The 20,104-nt window shown below is 35.3% G+C and overlaps 2 protein-coding genes and 2 non-coding genes across 5 annotated transcripts; all 4 read left to right on the forward strand.

The window, feature by feature from the left end:
- The first annotated feature begins 227 nt into the window (after positions 1 to 227).
- On the forward strand, positions 228 to 7,523 carry LOC132186556 (uncharacterized). The gene is made up of 10 exons (XM_059600533.1): positions 228 to 600; positions 1,449 to 1,554; positions 2,176 to 2,236; positions 2,346 to 2,641; positions 2,745 to 2,884; positions 3,797 to 3,871; positions 4,386 to 4,476; positions 5,476 to 5,679; positions 6,384 to 6,428; positions 7,018 to 7,523. The coding sequence occupies exons 1-10, from the start codon at positions 397 to 399 to the stop codon at positions 7,095 to 7,097; spliced, it is 1,302 nt and encodes a 433-aa protein (XP_059456516.1). The 5' UTR covers positions 228 to 396; the 3' UTR covers positions 7,098 to 7,523.
- A 1,222-nt stretch (positions 7,524 to 8,745) lies between these two features.
- Positions 8,746 to 8,942, forward strand: LOC132188917 (U2 spliceosomal RNA). The gene has a single exon (XR_009440976.1). It is a non-coding gene; the product is annotated as a U2 spliceosomal RNA (small nuclear RNA).
- A 2,435-nt stretch (positions 8,943 to 11,377) lies between these two features.
- On the forward strand, positions 11,378 to 11,573 carry LOC132188918 (U2 spliceosomal RNA). Its single transcript, XR_009440977.1, has one exon. It is a non-coding gene; the product is annotated as a U2 spliceosomal RNA (small nuclear RNA).
- Positions 11,574 to 13,117: 1,544 nt separating this feature from the next.
- LOC132187127 (peptidyl-prolyl cis-trans isomerase FKBP53-like) lies at positions 13,118 to 19,096 on the forward strand. Of its 2 annotated transcripts, none has more exons than XM_059601318.1 (11): positions 13,118 to 13,259; positions 13,413 to 13,486; positions 13,740 to 13,957; positions 14,616 to 14,752; positions 15,735 to 16,524; positions 16,645 to 16,848; positions 17,614 to 17,872; positions 18,107 to 18,194; positions 18,283 to 18,324; positions 18,423 to 18,471; positions 18,581 to 19,096. In XM_059601318.1, the coding sequence occupies exons 1-11, from the start codon at positions 13,247 to 13,249 to the stop codon at positions 18,660 to 18,662; spliced, it is 1,956 nt and encodes a 651-aa protein (XP_059457301.1). In that variant the 5' UTR covers positions 13,118 to 13,246; the 3' UTR covers positions 18,663 to 19,096. The 2 variants fall into 2 exon arrangements, with proteins under 2 accessions (XP_059457301.1, XP_059457302.1); XM_059601319.1 differs by having other exon boundaries at positions 16,648 to 16,848.
- The last annotated feature ends 1,008 nt before the right edge of the window (positions 19,097 to 20,104 follow it).

Here is a 20,104-nt window from a genome sequence, read left to right on the forward strand (position 1 = left end):
GGCTACCATCTAAACTATCATGAGACTGATTCGGTCACCTCGATTTTGTCAAAGTTACTCATGATAAACTAATTTGTTTTGTTCTGTTTACTTTATTTTTAAGAATAATCACTTTAAAAATTTATGGGAGTTATTAAAAATGCATTTATCCCTTCCAATAATATCTTCTTCTTTTTTTGTGTGTGGGCCCCTTACTATATTCTATCACATTCTTAGTCCCTGCCCACTCTGTCGTTGTTTGGCCCTCAACGAAACATCCGGAGTGTTCTCCTGCTTACTCCTCCCCGCGTATAGAAACCCCAAGCATTTCCATTTCCCGAATCTCTCAGCCACGTCATCACAGACAATCACCCTCGGCGCCAAACCGGTCACTCGGATTCTCTCTCCGGTCACAAAATGGATCCGGTTCTTACAATTACGGCTCTTTCGGTTCTGCTCGGCGCTTTAATCGCGGCCGCCTTCTTTGGGAGCTACTTGAGCAAACGACGATCGGAGGTCCAGTCCATCGCGAAAGCGGAACCCCAATCGGATCCGAAGAAGCACCCGAGGCCTCCTCAGCCCAAGAAGTCTCACTCCAAAGCTCACTCCCATTCTGATAAAGTAAGCTCGATCTTGAATTCTCTAATTGGTTCCCGAGAAATCTATTTATTAAATACTTGTGAGAAAATGAAAGCTAAATTAGCCCAATGGTTGCTTTGGGCTCGACCGGCTTTTGCTTGTTTAGATAGACTTTGAAATTTCAACTACTTCTCGAAGAAGTTCTATTTGAAGCTTGACCGCATTGTCTTTGAAGTTGTGGTTGTGATCCTATCCTCTGTTAGGTTCGTGAGAAAATCAATCAAAAGAAACGAAGATGAAAGGAAATTCGGCTTGCGGTTTGGTTTGGCTATTTATTTTTAGGATATCTCGGGCTTTTAAGTTGTTCAATAAAATAAACTCAAATCAGTGTATATTTTTCTTTCTAATATAAATTGTATGCTAAAGTAACCTTCCTTGAGGTTTGGGAAATGACTGGGATTTACCTCCTATTTTTTAAAATGGCACTCATTCTTAAGGCTGCTATTTTTTTTTCCTGATTTTCTTTATCATCTAACCTTCTGGTTAGAAAGCATTATCTGAGATTACTGTATTGAAAAAAGAAGAAAAAGGAATATTTAGTCACAGTTTGTAATGGCACGTAAGTGGTCGTAAGGGTCTATATGTTGTATTGATCACACCCAGAGGATGGAGTGTCATTTCTGAAAATACGAGGTGAGCCCTTTATATTGTCCCAAACTTTGAGGGATGTTGGTTTAATCTACCTTATTCCAAATTTTCTTAGCATTTTTTTACAACGGTGTTAAGTTTTAAAGTTTTACTTGTTTTCTCATAAATTGTAGTACAACTTGTAGGATTCAAATGGTTAGTGTGTTTTTGTTTATTCTATTTGCTTTGGATGTGAAATGTAGGATCAAAACAAACGGCATCATCCGTTGGATTTGAACACTCTGAAGGGTCATGGTGACTCGGTTACTGGGATATGTTTTTCCTCTGATGGGCAAAGTTTGGCAACGGGTAAATAATTCATTCTTTGTGCAAATTTATGTATGTCTCTGGCTACTGAAGTTTATGGAAAGAAATTCAAGTTATTAGTGGTAACTCCGGAATAGAAATCTAGGATGTGCCTGGTGGACCAAATGATATCAACCGAAAATAATGTGTAGTTCTGGTTTGCTTTTATCTTTTTGTATGTGGGTATTTATAAACTGGTGCTTTTTCTTTCTTTCTTTCTCTTGTTTATTTTATTTTATTTTATTATTATTATTATTTTTTTATTTCTCATTATGGGAGGACTATCTATGGCAGAGCCTTCAATTAAGACGGCTAGGGATATTGCTTGTACTAGATTGTGTTTATCTCGGCTTGGTTATAGTATGACCTTAATTTTCCTAGTTACCTATTAGCCATCACTTGTGTTCATATGCTGGAACACAATGATCTTCCTGGATCTTCTGGCACAAAATGAATGTTGTGGAGATTGGATGCCCTCCCCAATTAAATTATTACCTTTGCCACTGATATGCGTTTTTACTCATTTATAATGCGGTGGCTGAGTTTTGTTTGAATCATTTGATTTCTCTTACATAAGAGGCATCTTTTTAATACTCATATATAGTTTCTTATATATCCAAACAGCTTGTGCTGATGGAGTGGTCAGGGTGTTCAAGTTGGATGAGGCTTCAAGTAAGAGTTTCAAGTATGAATCTCAAGTACCCTTAATGCAATACCAGATTTTACCTCAATATCAAAGATGCACATCGTTTTTTCTTGCTTCTTACTTCATATTTTCTTTGACATTTTTGTAGGTTTCTGAGAATTAATTTGCCTGCGGGAGGCCATCCAACAGCAGTTGCATTCTCTGATGATGCATCTTCTATAATCGTGGCTTCTCAGATGCTTGCTGGTTCCTCTTTGTACATGTATGGGGAGGAAAAGGCCAAAGCTCCTGATGAAACTAAACAACAAGCCAAGCTTCCTCTACCAGAACTTAAATGGGAACATCACAAAGTCCATGAGAAAAGAGCTATTCTGACCCTTGTTGGAACTACTGCAAGTTATGGAAGTGCTGATGGGAGTACAATTCTTGCCTCTTGTTCAGAAGGTATTTTGTTTTCTTTTATCCTGGAAAAATTGTGTTTTTTTTGTTGGCTTCTAATGATCTGTTTTTTTTTTTTTTTTTTTTTTTTTTTTTTTTTTTTTTTTAGGAACTGATATCATCCTTTGGCATGGAAGAACTGGTAAGATTTTGGGAAATGTTGACACAAATCAGTTGAAAAATACCATGGCCGCCATATCACCAAACGGGCGTTTAATTGCTGCCGCAGCTTTTACTGCAGATGTGAAGGTGAGTATCTCTAATTTATACCTTGGTAATCAAGACAGTCAATGACCAATCTGGGGTTTTTGTATTGAATGTGAAAATTATTACTTGTATATATGTTTTTTATTATTATTATTTATTTAGATTTTCATGTTAGGATTGCATCATTGTGTACATGCTATTAACACAGTTACACAGATTATATCATGTAATTTAGTTACAGGAAAGTCATGTTGCATTAATTTATGTATAGCATTTGACACATACCATGTTACCTAGTTACTCATGTATACATAGAATTTCACTGTAGACTTAGCATCATACATGCATGCATATACAGAAATTTCACAAAACAAGACATGTACTGTCAATGACTTGGGATTGTGTGTGCTTGAGTGTTTTGTATGTATTCCTCCATTTGGTTGTTAAGAAAGTCTTGCTGGAAGTAGTTATCAGGATGTCCAATAAAGTGGAAAGAAAGGGAAGATGCTTTTAAGTAACAATAGTTTACATGAAAACTTTATGGGGACCTTTCCTATGACACATTACTTTGCTGAAGATGGACAATAAGATTTGGAGGAGTACATTTCCTGAAGTTAGTGGTTAGTCCACATCTTTTTTTTTTTTTTGATGAATATGGTTAGTCCACATCTTTTCTTTATTAATCCTATAAAATGATTAACCTGTTTTATACATTCTTTTTTCTTCCTGTCAATCAAAAGGAGTTGTTTTCTAGCACTTCCTCAATCATTCTTTTGCTGTGCAATTTTATGCCATTTCTAAGACAAAAGGAATGTCATTTCCAAAATGTTTGGTATGGATCCCTTGTATGTCAATTTGGTGTTCCACACGTAATCTGGAACAAGGTGTGACTTTATCCAATAGTTTTTGTCAACTAATGGCTGTTCTTTTGCCTCTTATAATTGTCTTCTGTAGATCTGGGAAATTGTATACTCAAAGGATGGTTCAGTCAAGGAGGTTTCAAAAGCTATGCAGCTTAAAGGGCATAAGGTTGTATATCTATGCATACTATTGCATTGTATGATTATATCTTCACAGAGCTTGTTTGCTCTTGTCTTCTCTTTCTTTTCATTTTTCCCATTTTTTTTTAACGTTGTGACTTTTTTGTTGAAATTTGCATTACATATGGTGTCAGAAAATCTAGATAATGTTCAGTACCATTTTTTTAAAATATGTCAGGTTTCTCTGGTGGACTACATGACATTAAGAGTTATTTTTTTGGTTTCTTATAATAGTGAAGCATTAAAAAAAAGTCGATTGTGCACATAATCTATTATTTATGGTACAAATTTAAGCTCTTTTTGTGGTATAAGTGTATTGTTAATTACTAATTTTGTTGAAGTCCTCAACTGTGCATAGCTCCTAAACCTTTGTCGCTAGTGTTTCTTTGTTATGCAATTTTTTTTGTATTTATAGCTTAATGGCCTAATAATTGATTTGCTTCTTATTTCTAATCCTCTTTCTTTTTTCTTTTTTTTTCTTTTTTTTTCCTTATGATGTTCAGAGTGCAGTAACTTGGTTATGCTTTGCTCATAACTCGGAGCAAATCATCACAGCATCCAAAGATGGTTCAATAAGAATATGGAATATCAATGGTGCGTCTAAGTTTTATGTATATCTCCTAAGCTTTGTACTTGTTCATGAAAAATTTAATCCATTACCTCTCAATGAACAATTGGAGGGAGAATATACATTCTCGTGATCTTTATGTAAGAGTCAGTCAGAGATTGAAGAAATTGGGTAATAAAAAGTACAAAGAGATGTTTTTCCCCCTTATAAATCGATTGGATTGGATCGATACTTCCAATTGAATGAGTATAAGGATCAATAGATAAAAACAGAAGGGTGTTTTTCTAATCATAACTAAATCTTTAATTATGATTTGTATATGGGAGATCGAAGCAAAATAGCGATTAAAACAATTTTCTTGTGCTCTGTATCTTGTTAAGCTCTTTTCATATACTTGAGCTAATATGTACATCTTTCTTTCTCTCAAACACAATCTGTAACGTGTTGAGTATCTGCCACCTCTAATAGTCTTTTACTAAAAAGGTGTATGATAAAATGATGGGTGATTAACCAATTTTCACAGGTGACTGGATAAAGAGAAAGCACTGTCTGCAAATGAGCAACTGCCCCACTTCTTGAATATGAACTTGTAGTCAATATAAAAAACAATAGTAATTCTAAATACTTAACTTCCATCACTCTTATACAACTGAGTTGATGTGGCAATGCCCATCAATCCTTAGATTTTTTCCTTTTTTAATAAAAGTTGATCAATGGTTTATGGGCACTGCCACATCAGCCTAATTGTATGGAAGTGGGATAAGAATTCAGTATGCTGCATTACTCCAAAAACAATGTTAATAGAGCAATTCGAACAATTTCAATTGATAAAACAAGATTCACTAGGTAGAGGTGACAAGTTTTTCTTTCAGGTGTTTAAAGGATCTTCTAGTTTGAATAAAATTGTTTATCGGCACAATTTATCCCTTAAATTATCTGACTTTGTGTTTTATTTCTTTGTTTTCTTGGGCTTTTAGTTTCTTAATCTTGTCTGTGCTGACCATCATTTATCTGTCCTCTTGAAGTTCGGTATCATCTTGACGAGGATCCAAAAACTCTGAAGGTGTTTCCAATACCACTTGATGTTTCAAGTGGTGCTACTTTGCATTATGATCGTCTCAGTATATCCCCTGATGGAAGGATATTAGCAGCAACCCATGGTTCGACATTGCAGTGGTTATGTATGGAAACTGGGAAGGTTTTGGACACGGCTGACAAAGCACACGAGGGTATTAATTAGTTGAATGTTTTTCTGCTTGATTTTTTATTCACTTTTCCTACTATTATCTTAATTATAAATCTAGCCTGTGAAGGAACCATTGCATAAGGGACAGATTTGTAGCTAGCATGTGTACATATGAGCCTAGTCCTACCATGAAACTAGTCTGACATATTAGTTTTATGTTTCATTCAGCCCAACATCCTCATTTGCAATTGTTGTTGCTTCAGGTGTACCGAAGTTCATACCATGGATTGTTGTCTTGTTTCTTGAACTTCATTTTCCCTTGAAAATGAAGTTCAAGAAACAAGACAACAATCCATGGTATGAACTTCTTCGTGCTAGCATATTTTTTAAATTGTTTGCATAAATTGCTGTCCAGTGATGTAAAGAAATTTAGCTCATTACCGACTGCGAAAGTTGTAGTTGGTATCTGTCTGCACTTTATCAAGTTTTATGTTCATTATCCAAAGTTGAATTTCTTTTATCTAGTTTTTTGTTGATTAGTATTCTGCATTTGGACTTCTTTAAGTTAATTATGGTCTTAGACATTGTTGTCTGGCTCAAACATGCAGCCCCAACTTTGTACCTCTATGAGTTAACCCTTGATTTTTCTCCCATAACTGTCAGATTTATGTGGAGTCAGGATACTTTGCTTCAAATAAGGAAATGATTTGCTTATGAATCTTGTATTGACCTCAGTCTATCATGCAGGTGACATCACATGCATTTCATGGGCGCCTAAGGCCATTCATATGGGTAAATTACCTTCCTTATGTAGCATGTATGAATTGTCTGCTCATTTGTATACTTTTTCTGTTCTTGAACCCTAGATGAGCTTAAGCAAGTAAACGTATCCCCAGAAAAATGGGGACGCTTAGGCGAAATGATGGCTTGAAGTTGCCAACTAAGAAGCCCCTCAACGACAATTTTATCTTCTCATTTTTTAAAATCAGTAGCCTAAAATGATTCTTGTGCATAAATGCTCATGTGTGATCAAGAAGTGAAAAATATGCTTCTGTTCAATATTGTTGATTAAAGAGCATTAGTGCACCCAAGTAGACATTGTAGATGATTTATAAATGGATTTCAATGCAATAATATATAAGAAGAATGCAATTCAAGTACTCCAGCATTCGGATTTCAGAGTATCGGAAAGTGAAAACTGAGAGGTTGGGTTAACATTATCTGATTTTCTTCACTTTTGGCCATTGTGCACTTGTAGGTCCTGATTTGATCGACAAAGTTGCCTGAATTCCTCACTGATGAATTCCTCTTTACTTTCTTTTCTTTTTTTTTTTCAAGTTAATGTGATGTAGTCCACATAACACTATTATACTTTCTACAGGAGATGGAGAAGTTTTGGTTTTAGCCACAGCCAGTGTTGACAAGAAAGTGAAGTTGTGGGCAGCTCCACCAATTCACTGATCCTAAAGGAATCTTTTAGTGGACTTCTGTGAAGCAATGCATGAAGAAGATCTACATCTTACTTATTCGACTGCATTAGATATGCTTCTCTAGTTGTCAGCCTTGGTTCCTCCAAGGGTTAATACTTAATAGTTCCAACAACTTCCTCGATGAAAGCTACCTACACTTTAGCTGAAAGGTCAAATGCAGGGTCTTCAGGAGTATCGAAATTCAGAAAGCAAAATCTTACTTTTCACTTGCATAACTTGATCTCACCGAAATTTTGGTTACAAAGTTTAATACAGAAATAGATGATGTGGTTGATTTTGACCGACCTTAAAGCAGGTGCCTCCATATCCATATGTCTTTCATTTGGTGTGGCTTGGAAGACTTGGGAGGTGCTTTCTGAATTATCAGTATTTACTAAAACTTACCTTTTCTATGACATTCTGCCAATGCTTTATATATTATCATCGAGTAGGGAAGCAGTGAGCATTCCTAAAGAACAGATTTATAAATTTTACAGAGATTATCGGTCTGCAAATTCTATAAATCTTAAATGTACTCTTGAAGAAACAACATTGAAGTGATGGGATGGTCATTTGGAATTTATAATGGAAAAGATAATTGTTACTGACATTATGCACTGTTATACCTTGAAGTACTTACTACCTTTATCTCAAGTTGTTCGACAAAAAGGGTAAATTGAAAAAAGAAACTATTAAATTTGTATTCATTTTAAAATGGAGTGTATTTTGAGACATTCCAAGTAAAATGTTGGTGTTATTTTCCATATACATTAAAGATTTCAGCCAACAAAGATCGTATACTAAGGAAATCGATAGTTATTAACAAAGAAACGAATATAAGAGAGAGAGATAAAAGAATAGAGGGAAACTTAACTACCACCCTATTTGCAATGTATTCCAATGATTCAATTTGTGTAATAGCCTCACTCTATTTAGATTTTCCGCTAAATCTTAACATAGGGGAGGGGTTGTCATGTGTCATCTTTATACTTTTCTAAAATTTACAAAAATATAGTTATACCCTTATATTTAAAAAATAAATAAATAAATAAAAAAAAAAAACCACATTTTTAAGTAATACATGTGCAAAAAAATTAAGCTATCCTATTATAAATTAAACCCTATTATTGTACACGTTCAAAATCATCAAAATATAGAATAAACAATTCTTGTATATTATTTTCTCTTTCTATCTTTTATCACCAACAGCTACCTTATAGGGTAAACAAATATATGCCGTCTCCACAGGTCCATATTGTGATCCCAAATAGATTAGCAGTTGTTAAAATTGAACTAAGAAACAAATCTTCAATTTTACCAAGTTTTAGAAACATACTGGATAAACTCTCCATAATTTTTGTCGATCTTTCTTCATGGAGGTGCTTTAGTGTGCTGACGATGTTGTTTACCCGTCTAATCCAAATGCCATCTGGATGGCTCCTATTGCATCAGCACAAGGCATGTGTGCAGTAATTACGCATGAAGACGCACCCAAAGATGTGGGGGAGTACAGCTTCGCACATGTTGGTCTTTGAAGTCGATGCGCGCGGAAGCTTTTTTCTAGTCCCACACCGAAACAAAACGAGCAGGTGGAAGTGAGCACTGACTTATAAAAGAAAAACGGAGAGAAAGGAAGAAGCATACCTTTCTCGGCCTTTTGGCTAAGATCAAGTGTAGTATCTGTTCTTATCAGTTTAATATCTGATACGTGGCCCATCGGGCCACATGATATTAAATTAATTTTTTTCAGGGGGAAGGTCCGCTGCAGTAGCTTGCTACTGGGGCCTTCGAGCGTCGCCCATGCGTTGCACTACTGCACGGGCCTGGCGCACCCCACCAAATCCTAGTCCAAAATTTTTTATTTTTACCTTATACTGGTAAAATCATGCGAATGAATTTCGAGGAAGGCGAGAAATGTGTTATAAAAATTAATTTATTAAGATATTATTATTATCTTTATTAATTTGAGTTTTATAAATTGAACGGAAACTAGCTGGCAAGTATCGTTGAATTATGTAGCCAATACAGGCGATTTATTAATTTCAAGAATCCTCTTCAGCAACTGTAAGTTATCTGTCAGATCAAAAATTTCTGGAATTTTCTTCAACCTGTCATTTGATATTTTTAAGTACTAATGCCCGTTATTCTACTCATGGCGGGAGACATTTGTTCTATTTAAAAATAATTAAAAAATTACGGGGTGATTGACAACCCCATATTTGTCTATGGAGTGGCTGAACCATCCCTAAGGGTCAGTTGGGGGTAAATTGGGCCCTTCAATGGCCAAATAAACAAAAAATATAATAATTTGGCCCTTGGTGGCCGAAGCTACCCATGGCCTGTAGAGCATCTCCAGCAAAAGTTTTCATTTTACTATTCAAAATACAACTTTTTTTTATTTTAGTTAACTATCTACTCTAATTAAATATTATTTTTTAGTATTATTTTATTAATTTTTTATCATTTCCTGGTCTTCCCATAAAAAGAGATAAAAAGAGAAAGAGAGAGATTAAAAAATAGAAAGAAAGATAAAATATAATAAAATATTATTTACAAGTTGTTACAGTAACTTATAAATATGAAAGTTTATTGTAGCAGTAGTTGAAAAACCTTCTATTTTACAGTATCTGTTGGAGCAAGAAAAGTTAACAAAATAGTTAAATTTAACTAAAAAGCTAGTTTAGAAACGCTGCTGGAGATGCTCTTAGGGGTGGATCGGCGATTTGGGTGGCCGAAGCCACTCTATTCCAAAAATGGGGTGGCCAGCCACCCCTTCATTTTTTATTATTTTCTTTTTTTAATTATTTTTAAAATATAAATAATATTTTATTATTATGACATACGTCATGTCCTATTTATGAATTAGGATTTCCATTTCATTTGAACTAAAGAATATCCAGTTAATTATAGTGAAGATGTATTTTTGTCCCTTAAAAAAATGAAAAGACAAAATACCATTTCACTATAATTAACTAGATATTATCCGGTTCCTAATCTAAGAACTTAAACAGACCCTTCAGAAGAAGAAGAAGAAAAAAAAAAAAAAATGTAGAGACTAGATTGATGCCAATTGACAAGGGTAATCAGTCTACTATTTTGTTTGAATACTAATTGACAGGAGTAAAGACTCATGAGAGGATTGCACTGATGCTTCTCCCATACGCATGTAGGAAAATTGCACAAACTTTTGGGTTGAGATTACCTCAGGTGGTCGTAGATAAAATATGATTTGCATATTACCTCAGGTGGTACCTTCATCTCAAATTGTTTGTCAAAAAGGGTATTTTCTTTTCATATAGGGGTTAAATGATTTTGAGGTATCCACGGTAAGGATAAGATTCATAATCAAATGGCCTTGCCTTAGTTTCAAAAGGCATCATAGATAGTACTTGTCTTAAGCTTAAATACTAAGATGATACTTCAATATATAATTTGAATAAACACATCAAATCAATCAGAAACGGCCGCTTAGCCCATATGCCTCATTAAAAATTAAAAGCAACAAAAAAAATAAAAAAACTTAAAATGAAGTATATATATATATATATAGGAATGACTTGAGCCACCTCTTTTGGCCAATTTGATGGTAGCCAAATCAACGTGTAGGCTGTAGCTATTCGGAGTGATTTGACCACCCCTAAAAGCTAATTATTTTCTTAGGGTTTAACCAAATAAGAGCATCTCGCAATAATGATTAAAATAATTGTAAATGTGTTACGACGAACTTTTATACTGTAGCAAAATATTTAGAATAACTATTCTGCTAGAGACATAATAATAATAATAATAATAATAATTATTATTATTATTATTATTATCACCCTTTTAGAGCATTTGCCGGAGATGCTCAAAGATTGCGGAATCACCCCAAGGCCTCAAAAGTGGTTTAATAGTTGAATGTAACTTGAAGAGGTGCTTGGGAGGGGGGGATTTAAAGGACACAATGGTTTGTGATGATATAGCCCTGGAAAATCTTATACTTTAAAACCCTGGAAACAGCTTTTGCTTTAGAATACGATCTAAAATGCAGTTTGGTAGAACGAATCAGGGGATCTAAATGCGAACCGAACGGCTCATATTTGCATAAGCACAAGGCAAGTGCAATAATTACGCATAAAAGACGCACCCAAAGATGTGCAGCTTCGCACATGGTGCATGCTGTTTGAAGTCGATGCCCGCAGAAGCAGCTTTTGTAGTCCCACATCGAAAACATAAGAGCAGGTGGAAGTGAACACTAGCTTATAAAAGGAAAACGGAGATGGGTGAATAAGCATACCTTTCTCGGCCTTTTGGCTAAGATCAAGTGTAGTATCTGTTCTTATCAGTTTAATATCTGATACGTGGCCCATCGGGTCACATGATATTAAATTAATTTCTTTTGGGGGAGGGTCCACTACAGTAGCTTGCTACTGGGACTCTCGAGCGTCGCCCATGCGTTGCACTATTGCACGGGCCTGGCGCACCCCGCCCAAGTCTAGTTCAAGATTTTTTCTCTGGCTCACGAGCATGTAGCTTAGCCAGCCCATTAAATTGAATTATGTGAGTATTTCCCTTGAGTCGGGGACTTCTTATCATATTTTTTGAGTTGTAGATTTTTATGAAGGTAATTTTGAATGTTGTTAATTGACTGGAAAATCTGAGGTATACAGTTGGAATATAATTTAACTTCTGTAGAGACCTAATTTCTTACAAAGTAAAACAGTTAGTATCTTTTTTCAAAATATTTGAAAAAAGTTAGTCCATGTGGTTTATAGATGAATATGCCAAAAAAAAAAAAAAAAAAAACCATTGGTCCTTATTTGACTGTATGACTAAATTTTCTTTTGGGTGTATTTTAGGGATCCACTTCCAAGGGTCATGAGTCACCCCCGTCCAAGGGCTAAATCCAAGAAAAAAAAAAAAAAAAAAAATTATGTTGGCGTTGACCAACCCCAAGGGCAAAGCCATCCCAAACTGACGGTCTAGGGTGGCCGGCCACTCCTTGCAACTTCTTTTTAGTTTTTTATTGTTTTAATTTTAATTTAAAAATTAAAAGATTTTCAAGAATAAAATAATAAAAGTGGCCTGTTACATTAGCTTTTGATGGGTCAAATGCGAAGAAGTGATTGTATTCTAGCATTTTCCTTTCCGAATTATTAATTGCAACTCACCGGCATCATTGTTTTGTTGCTCAAAACACGGCGAACACACCATTGGACCTAATCCCAATACAAATCCAACAAAAATTTAATTGCAAGATTAAAGGAATTTGGAAGAAGTGAAAAGAAGAAAAAACCAACCTTTTAAGATTTCCAATAAAATTCCCTTGAATCCACCCTCATTCAAAACGAATCAAACAGTGGAAAAAAAGGTGTTTTAAGAGTTATATGCATATAAATTGGTGATTGAAAGCCACTAATCTTTAATTTAGTGTGGATTGACTTGTAACCCATGTTTTACTTTTACTATTTATTTTTGAAGATTATGGATAAAAGAAATTACGAAAATTGGTTTCATTACCCAATAAATATGGACCTTTTATTTGATAATACTTAGCTTCATTTGACAAAAATTTTCATCCTTTCGTTTGTTTTTTCATTTCAAAACAAAAATATTAATAAAGCATCCAATTTTTTTTTTACATTTATATTATATTAGAAAATTTGGAGTGTGAAAAAGAAAATTTTCATCAATGAGTTTTTTTTTTGATATGTCTGTACAAGAAAGGGAGAGAACTTCGAACTAGTGACCTCTGCTTTGAAATTAAAATGAACTTAATAGAAAGTAAATAAAAGTTGTTGATGAGAATGCAAGTATATCATTAACATGGGAGGTAAGGTATGATTAGAAAAATTGAAAATTACGTGTAAATATAAAAATTAGTAACTAAAAATCGATAGAATTTCCACGCTGTAAAAATTCAAACCAAGAGCCAAGTTCTCAGGTCCCGCTCGGAGGCTTAAGTTTGCGTACAGTGTACGGGCTTGGCGCGTTCTTACCATAATTCCTTGCCGATATGGGACCCGTGCCACAGTTAAGAGTCGAAAGAGAGAGAGAAGAATTCAAGAAAGCGCTGGGCCTCTGTGGTTCTTCTAGGGTTTAAGAGAGAGAGAGACAGAGAGAGATTCCAATTGCTTTTTCGCTCTGATCCGGTCCCAACAAATGGCATTCTGGGGTAAGACCACCCTACAGCACATACACACAAAAGCGCCTCTTTTTTTTTTTTTGGAATGGTTTTGTTGCTGATAATATGCAGGAAAATTAGCTTGAAATTTTTTGCATTGTGTCTTCAATCTGCATGTGTTAACTTTTTTGTTTTTTTTTTCAGGAATCGAAGTAAAACCCGGGAAGCCCTATACTCATAAATCTGACGACTCGAATGGACGGCTACACATATCGATGGTACTGAGTCAAATCTCTTTTTCTGTGTATATTGTGATTGTTTTCTATTTAGATTCTGATGAAAAATCTGTAATTCTAATTATTAATTGTTGGTACTTGGTAGTCTTTGCATCTATATGAAAGAATTTTGAGGTTGCTTGAGCTTTGTTTTGCAATTTTGATTGGGTCGGGATTCATAAAGAAAGGGATTTAGAGGTTTCCTGAACTGGGGTTTTATCGTACGCGTCAATGATATGTATATTGGTTTACGCAGGCAACACTGGCGCTTGGTACTGCCACAGCGAAAAGTGTACTTCAATGTAATGTGGGAAAAAGGAGTCCTGTTTATCTTTGCGCTTTGTATCCTGTGAATTCTGAGTCGTTGCAACTAAATTTGGAATTTGAGGAGGCAGATGACGTTGTTTTCTCTGTTATTGGTCCTCGAAGCGTTTTCCTCACTGGTTACTATCTGCGCAGTGCTGGGCATGAGTTGTATCCTTTTGTCGGTTTAGACTTTGGAGTTTGTATGTTGTTTATGGTATGGAATTTTGCTACCAAGTTAATCTTATTGGTTAATTAGTGTATGCGCTTACTATCTGTTTGATTGTTGGGGAGAGTAGGAAAATAAAGAATTTGGAAATATGGGTTGCTGTTAAATCCCACTATATGGTAACATTATCTGATTGTGCCTAGTAAATTTAGTTGATCAGTTAAGAGGTAAGATGACCCCAGCTACCACTGATCGAACCCTAGATAGTATTGATTTGAACACCCCCTTTTGCTCTCAGCCCCAGCTGTTCTGGTTCAGGAAAGGGGCAACGGGCAATCCTTCCTAAGCCTTTTTGGAGTGAACATAATGGGTTCTGAATACTGCCTTTGAGAGCGTCAACGCACTCTATGAGCTGAGCCACACCATTGACAATCCCACCGATTTGCAATGTTTGTGGCTTGAGGTCCTTGTTCCGTTCCCTTTTGGTCTTTTGCGTTGAACTTTTCTTTTCTTGTAAATCAAATCAACACAAAACATTAGACTTGATTTTTTCTCTCTCTCAACTTACTAGCAATCAAATAGAGGGTTGTGCCTAGCAATCTAATTGTTTGAGATTTTGTTCTATGGGTTTCTTTATTTTTCCTTTACTTCAATGGCAAGAGAACCCTGTGGGGAAGATATTGCTGACACTGAAACAGAGAGGTCTGAGGATAGTGATGAAGATGAGTATGAAAATAGTTTTATCAACGATGATGATCTGGAAGTGTACCCACCTTCTCCCATTTCCGATGGTGGAGGTAAATCAAAAAAAAATTGCTTCATTTTTCCTCGTGATTTTTTATTTATTTAATTTTTTTTTTTTTTCATATAGGATATTAATGCTGGCTCTACTCCCTTTCATGCCATTTGTGTGGATAACCAGGCAGGGAGGATAATATGTATGTTTAATTTGATTGTTAGGACTCAGGAATGAAGGACTCATATGCAAGTAGTCTTTGGCTTTGCTGTCACATGCATGAAGCAATTCGTTTTTGGAATTTAAACTTCTTTTCTTCATTGGTGGTTACAACTGTCAAACTTGTTTCTGTCGATGGAATTTGATCATGATCGAAGTTACATCGCATGTAGTAGTAAATTTTGGTTAGATGATTTGGAAGGCAGTCAAGTGTGATTATCCCAAATAGGTTGTTGGGCTGTTTAGGATGATAAGAATTGTGTGATGTAGAACATGTTAAATCACTACTTATCCCAAAAACTTAAGATGATAGGAAATGGTAAATTCAATCATTTTAATTAATATTCCAACACTTCTTTTCACGTGCGAGCTCAAATTCCACTTTAATAAGTGATGTCTAATAAGTGAAATATTTAATTGAAATAGAAATGTGGATGATAGAGACAAGGTTCAAATTTAAAATTTTTTGTTCCGATACCATGTTAAATCACCACTTATATAAAGTTCTAAGCTGATAGAAAATAGGAAATTTAATCATTTTAATTAATATTCTAACAAAAGCATCCAATTATTGGATTATATCAAATCTTGGTACATCTCAACCTGATCTCCTTACATTCTTGGTTCTTGTTGCATGTTTCCATATGCTTCATTTGATGTTCTTCAACATCTTCAATATATTAGAGTTTGGGGGTATGTTGAATGCACATGTTTAAATTATTTGGTTAAGGGTATATTCATCCTATATTACATGCTCATTAATGTTTATGGAATATATGTCTGAGTGTTTGATCTATGTTTGTTGATGGCGTTGACATCATCAGAGATATTGGATAATGAGAAACCTAAGAAAAGGAAGGACAGTCGTAGACGGCTTAGGAAGAGGTATCAAATCCGTGAGTCTGACGATGAGGGGTGTTCTCAACAAAAAGATATGGTGAATGGTAGCGGCAATGAGCTAGTATTGCAAAGTGAAGATGATGACATCGTCCCAATTTCTTCTCTCTACAAGAGTAAAACCACAGCAAAGAAAACAATAGAGGAAGTAGAAGGCAACGCTGACAACGAAACAAGTGAAACCAGTAATAAGAAGACAGAAGATGATGGAAATTATGTTATTGAACCTACAAGAAAAGCTGACTACATTGTTGTGGGTCTGCCGAAGTTTACCATAGAAAAAACAACAGAGGAAATAGAAGGAAAGACTGATGAGGTAACACCTGAAACCAGTGACAAGAGGGCAGAAGATGGAATTTATGCTGATCAGCCAAAAAGAAAAGCCCATGACGTTTTTATAGATGGTCAGTCTAAAACTACCATTAAGGAAAGAACAGAGGAAGTAGATGGCAGAGCTGACAAGGGAACAGGTGAAACGAGTTACAAGAGGACAGAACTTGAACTGCCAGATACTTTTATGCTGCCTTCCACTGAAGTGGGCCATGAAGGTGGTGAGAGGCCAAAGAAGAAAAGGAAACAACGGGAAGAGGAGAAGACTTATGAAGCTGAAAGTAAGCATAACAATTTTGTTAAGGAGGATAAAGCCCAGCAAAATGAGTCAAATGCTGAGAACAAGTTCCAATATTTTCCTTTAAGAGATACGGCAGCCAATGATAAGTGAGTATTTCAGTGATCTGTGTTTTGCATATAATATGTTATCATATAGACATTGAAGCATAGATTAGAGTTAACTGAGGATTGTCTTGATCCTTGTCACTGTTTATTTTTTTACTGAAGCAGGGAAGCTGAATTGCTGGATAATTTTTTGCTGCCTTCCACTAAAGTTGGGGCTGAAGATGGTGAAAATCCAAAGAAGAAAAGGAAAACACGCCTCAAGGAGGGGAAAGCATTTGAAGCTGAGAGTAAGGACATCAATATTGTTAAAGAGGATAAAGTGCCTCAAGATGTGCTCAAGGCTGACAATATGATCCTAGGATCTCTGTGAGTATATCTGTGATCTGAACTTTGAATATGTAACATGTTCCTCATATTGAAAGGGCTTACTGAGACTTCAGTTTGTTGATCTTTTTGTTGTTAATATTTACCCACACCAAAATAGGCCCTGAAATTGATGAAAAAACTAAAAAGAAAAGTAAACAACAGGCAAGGGATGTAAAAATTTCTAAAACTGACAGTAAGCATAACAACAGTGTTAGAGAAGATAGAGCTCAGCAAAATGAAGCAAAGGTTAATGATATAGTCCAGGATCTGCCTATGACAGATGAACAAAATCAGGATCTAGCCAATGACAAGTCAGTACTCTTTTGAGCTTCAATTTTATAAATGCATAGAAACTCACACACAGAAATTACATGAGTTCTGCTCCCTCCTCCTCCCCCAACCTAACCCAAATAGAGAGAGTCCAGCCAATGACAAGACACTACTTTTTTGAGCTTTAATTTTGCAGAGGCACTTAAACACTGAGAGAAGTTGCATGAACTGTGAACTCTGCCCTCTCCACCAACCCAACCCAACCCAAATACAAGTGAGAGAAACAGAGAAAATTTAAGAATTCCTGCCAATCAACTAATCAACAAAGAACATTCAATTCTATTTTTTCGCTTGTGCGAAGGATGAACTTACTTGGACAATTCTGTTGTCCATATTGATCTTCTGAATGATAAGCAGTTGCAAGATGAATAGACTTTTCTACTTTTCATTTGCTGTATCCTTTCCTTTATATCATTCTTACATTATTTTACACAGGAGTTTAGACAGCAATGTTCATGAATTTGATAATGAAAATCATTCCAAGGAGAAGACTATTAAGAAGAAGAAAAAGAGTAGAATCCAGGAGAATGTGGAAGCTGTGAACATGAATATATCCCTTCTGTCAGCAGACAAGATTGAGGAGAAGGAAGTTAATGACAAGTCGTCTCAAGTTCAGACCTTGTCTGATGGATTAATGATTGAGGTGCTAGAAATGGGTAAATCAGACAGCAAAGTTGCTGCTTCTGGGAAAAAGGCAAGTCCCTTTGAATCCATGTTCTGTTGATTCAACAATGATGTTAATTAAATGTGTTTTCCTGCATGTAGTCTTCCAATCAAAGGTAATGAACAGAAATAGCAGTTTGTATTCTTTTCTGGGTCGTCTGAGGGGTAGCTTACCAAAAATAATTTTCTAATCTTGAACCGTAGAATATCAAAGACGCGTCTTAGAAAATTCTAAAAAATTGATGTAAATTTTATTTGCTTTCAGATCAGCATCAATTACAATGGCAAGTTGAAGAAGAATGGAGAATCATTTGATTCAAATGTTGGTGCTGCTCCCTACAAGTTTCGCCTAGGTACTATGATATGAGATAGAATCGTGGTTTTCCTAGATACGATATGTTAAGTCTTATTACATGGTTTAATATATGTGGCTTCTTGCAGGTGTGGGAAGAGTGATCAGGGGTTGGGATATCGGTCTTGATGGTATTGCCCTTGAGAACGTTTTTATCCTGAAGGAAATGTACTTGCATTTAAAATCGTTGTTTATTATTCTCTAGCTGACACATGTGCATGGTTCTTAGGTATGCGAGTAGGTGAAAAGAGAAGACTTGTCATCCCACCATCAATGGCGTATGTGATCGTATTCTTCGAATGAATCTTGCTGCCCATTCTTTTTTCTTTTTTGTCTGCTTTCTTTGGGTTCTCATTCCCTTGCCTGACATTTTTGCCTGTGTTGCAGTTTTGGGAGTGAAGGAAGTGGGGAAAACGTACCACCAGACTCATGGCTGGAATATGATGTGGAATTGGTTAAAGTCCACTGATTGATTGACCTGTAAAAAACCCATGTGTTCCTTACTGAGAGCTGCCTTTTTGTGTTTTGTTCATATCTGTTTTGGGATGAAATTAGGCAGCCGTTTGTCTCTCACTTATAGTTGGTTCTCATTGATTTTGATTCAACTTTCATAGCAAATTATAGAAGATACTTCGTTTAACTTAATGTCCTGTTGTGAAAAGGTTCTTGAGGCAGGCTTTGTAAAAGAAACCACAGGCTGGATGTTGGTGCAGCCAAGAGTAATTATAATGGTACGCACGTTTTACCATTCTCACCTATTTATGTATAAAGTCACTTTGGACTTGTGCAAAATCGTGACGAAATTGCGGCAAATTTTGTTGAAAGACTTGTGTTACGCTTTCTTAGCTATGTTATGTATGAATGATATGAGAAGACTGAGCAAAGTGCTTCATATATAGTTAAATGAAGAAAGATTGGTTTTTGGAAATCTAAAGATTGAATTTGGAGAGATCGATTAACCTGTTACATTAATTGCCAAGTGTGATGTAGAATATTGAAATAATCCACGAGCATCTCTTTTACTTTTTTAAGTTTTTAGTCAAACAAATTAGCTTACACGAGGGAAAGAATATAGCGGCATTGATTGGCCAAATGTCCAAATTTAACTGGGAGAAAAAAAAAAGATAAAAAAAAGAAGCAAAATGTGGTATAAAAAATGATTAAAAGCATTATATGGCAAGCAATTTTTTTTTTTTTTTGAAGGGGCAAGCAAAATCAACAAATAGGTTTCTATACTAATAATATTGTGATGTGTATTTTTTATAATAAAAATAAAAAGAACAAAGAAATTGAAGAGATGGTTGGACCACTCTCAAATGACCGTTTGGGGGTGGGCGAACCACTCCCAATTGCTATCAAGGGTGAGTAGTTTGGTATTTGACTACCCTCTCTTGCCAATTTGGAGGTGATTGCATCACTCACACAATTTTTTTTTTTTGGATACTTGTCGGTGTCACAATATGTAATATAATTAGTGCTGATGTAACACTCGTCTAAATTTTGAATAGAAGATAGAAGGAAAGATGTATTTGTTAATTTTGCTTACTACTAGGAGTTTACGATCACTTTTTGTACACATGAAGCCATTTAAATCAGTGAAATTTTAAGAACTAATTTTGCATTTTCTCCTTTTTAACTAGACTAGTCGATGCATCTAAGAGTAACCAGAAATTTGTCGAAATAATAATAATAAAAAATCAATAAAATGGGAACAGTATATGGTAAGCCCGTGAAGTTCGTATATCGGTTGTGACATCTCAGAAAACAAAAAAGAAAAATAAAAATGGAGCCTTTTCGTGCCACCGTTGATCTCTCTTCAAATTATCAAGCCACACTATTTTTTTTTTTTTTCACAAAAAAAATATTTTGGCCAATTATTAAAAAACAATGGCTACAAATATCAACCTTCAA

This window comes from Corylus avellana, chromosome ca7 (genome assembly GCF_901000735.1).
Source record: "Corylus avellana chromosome ca7, CavTom2PMs-1.0".
Lineage (NCBI taxonomy): Eukaryota > Viridiplantae > Streptophyta > Magnoliopsida > Fagales > Betulaceae > Corylus > Corylus avellana.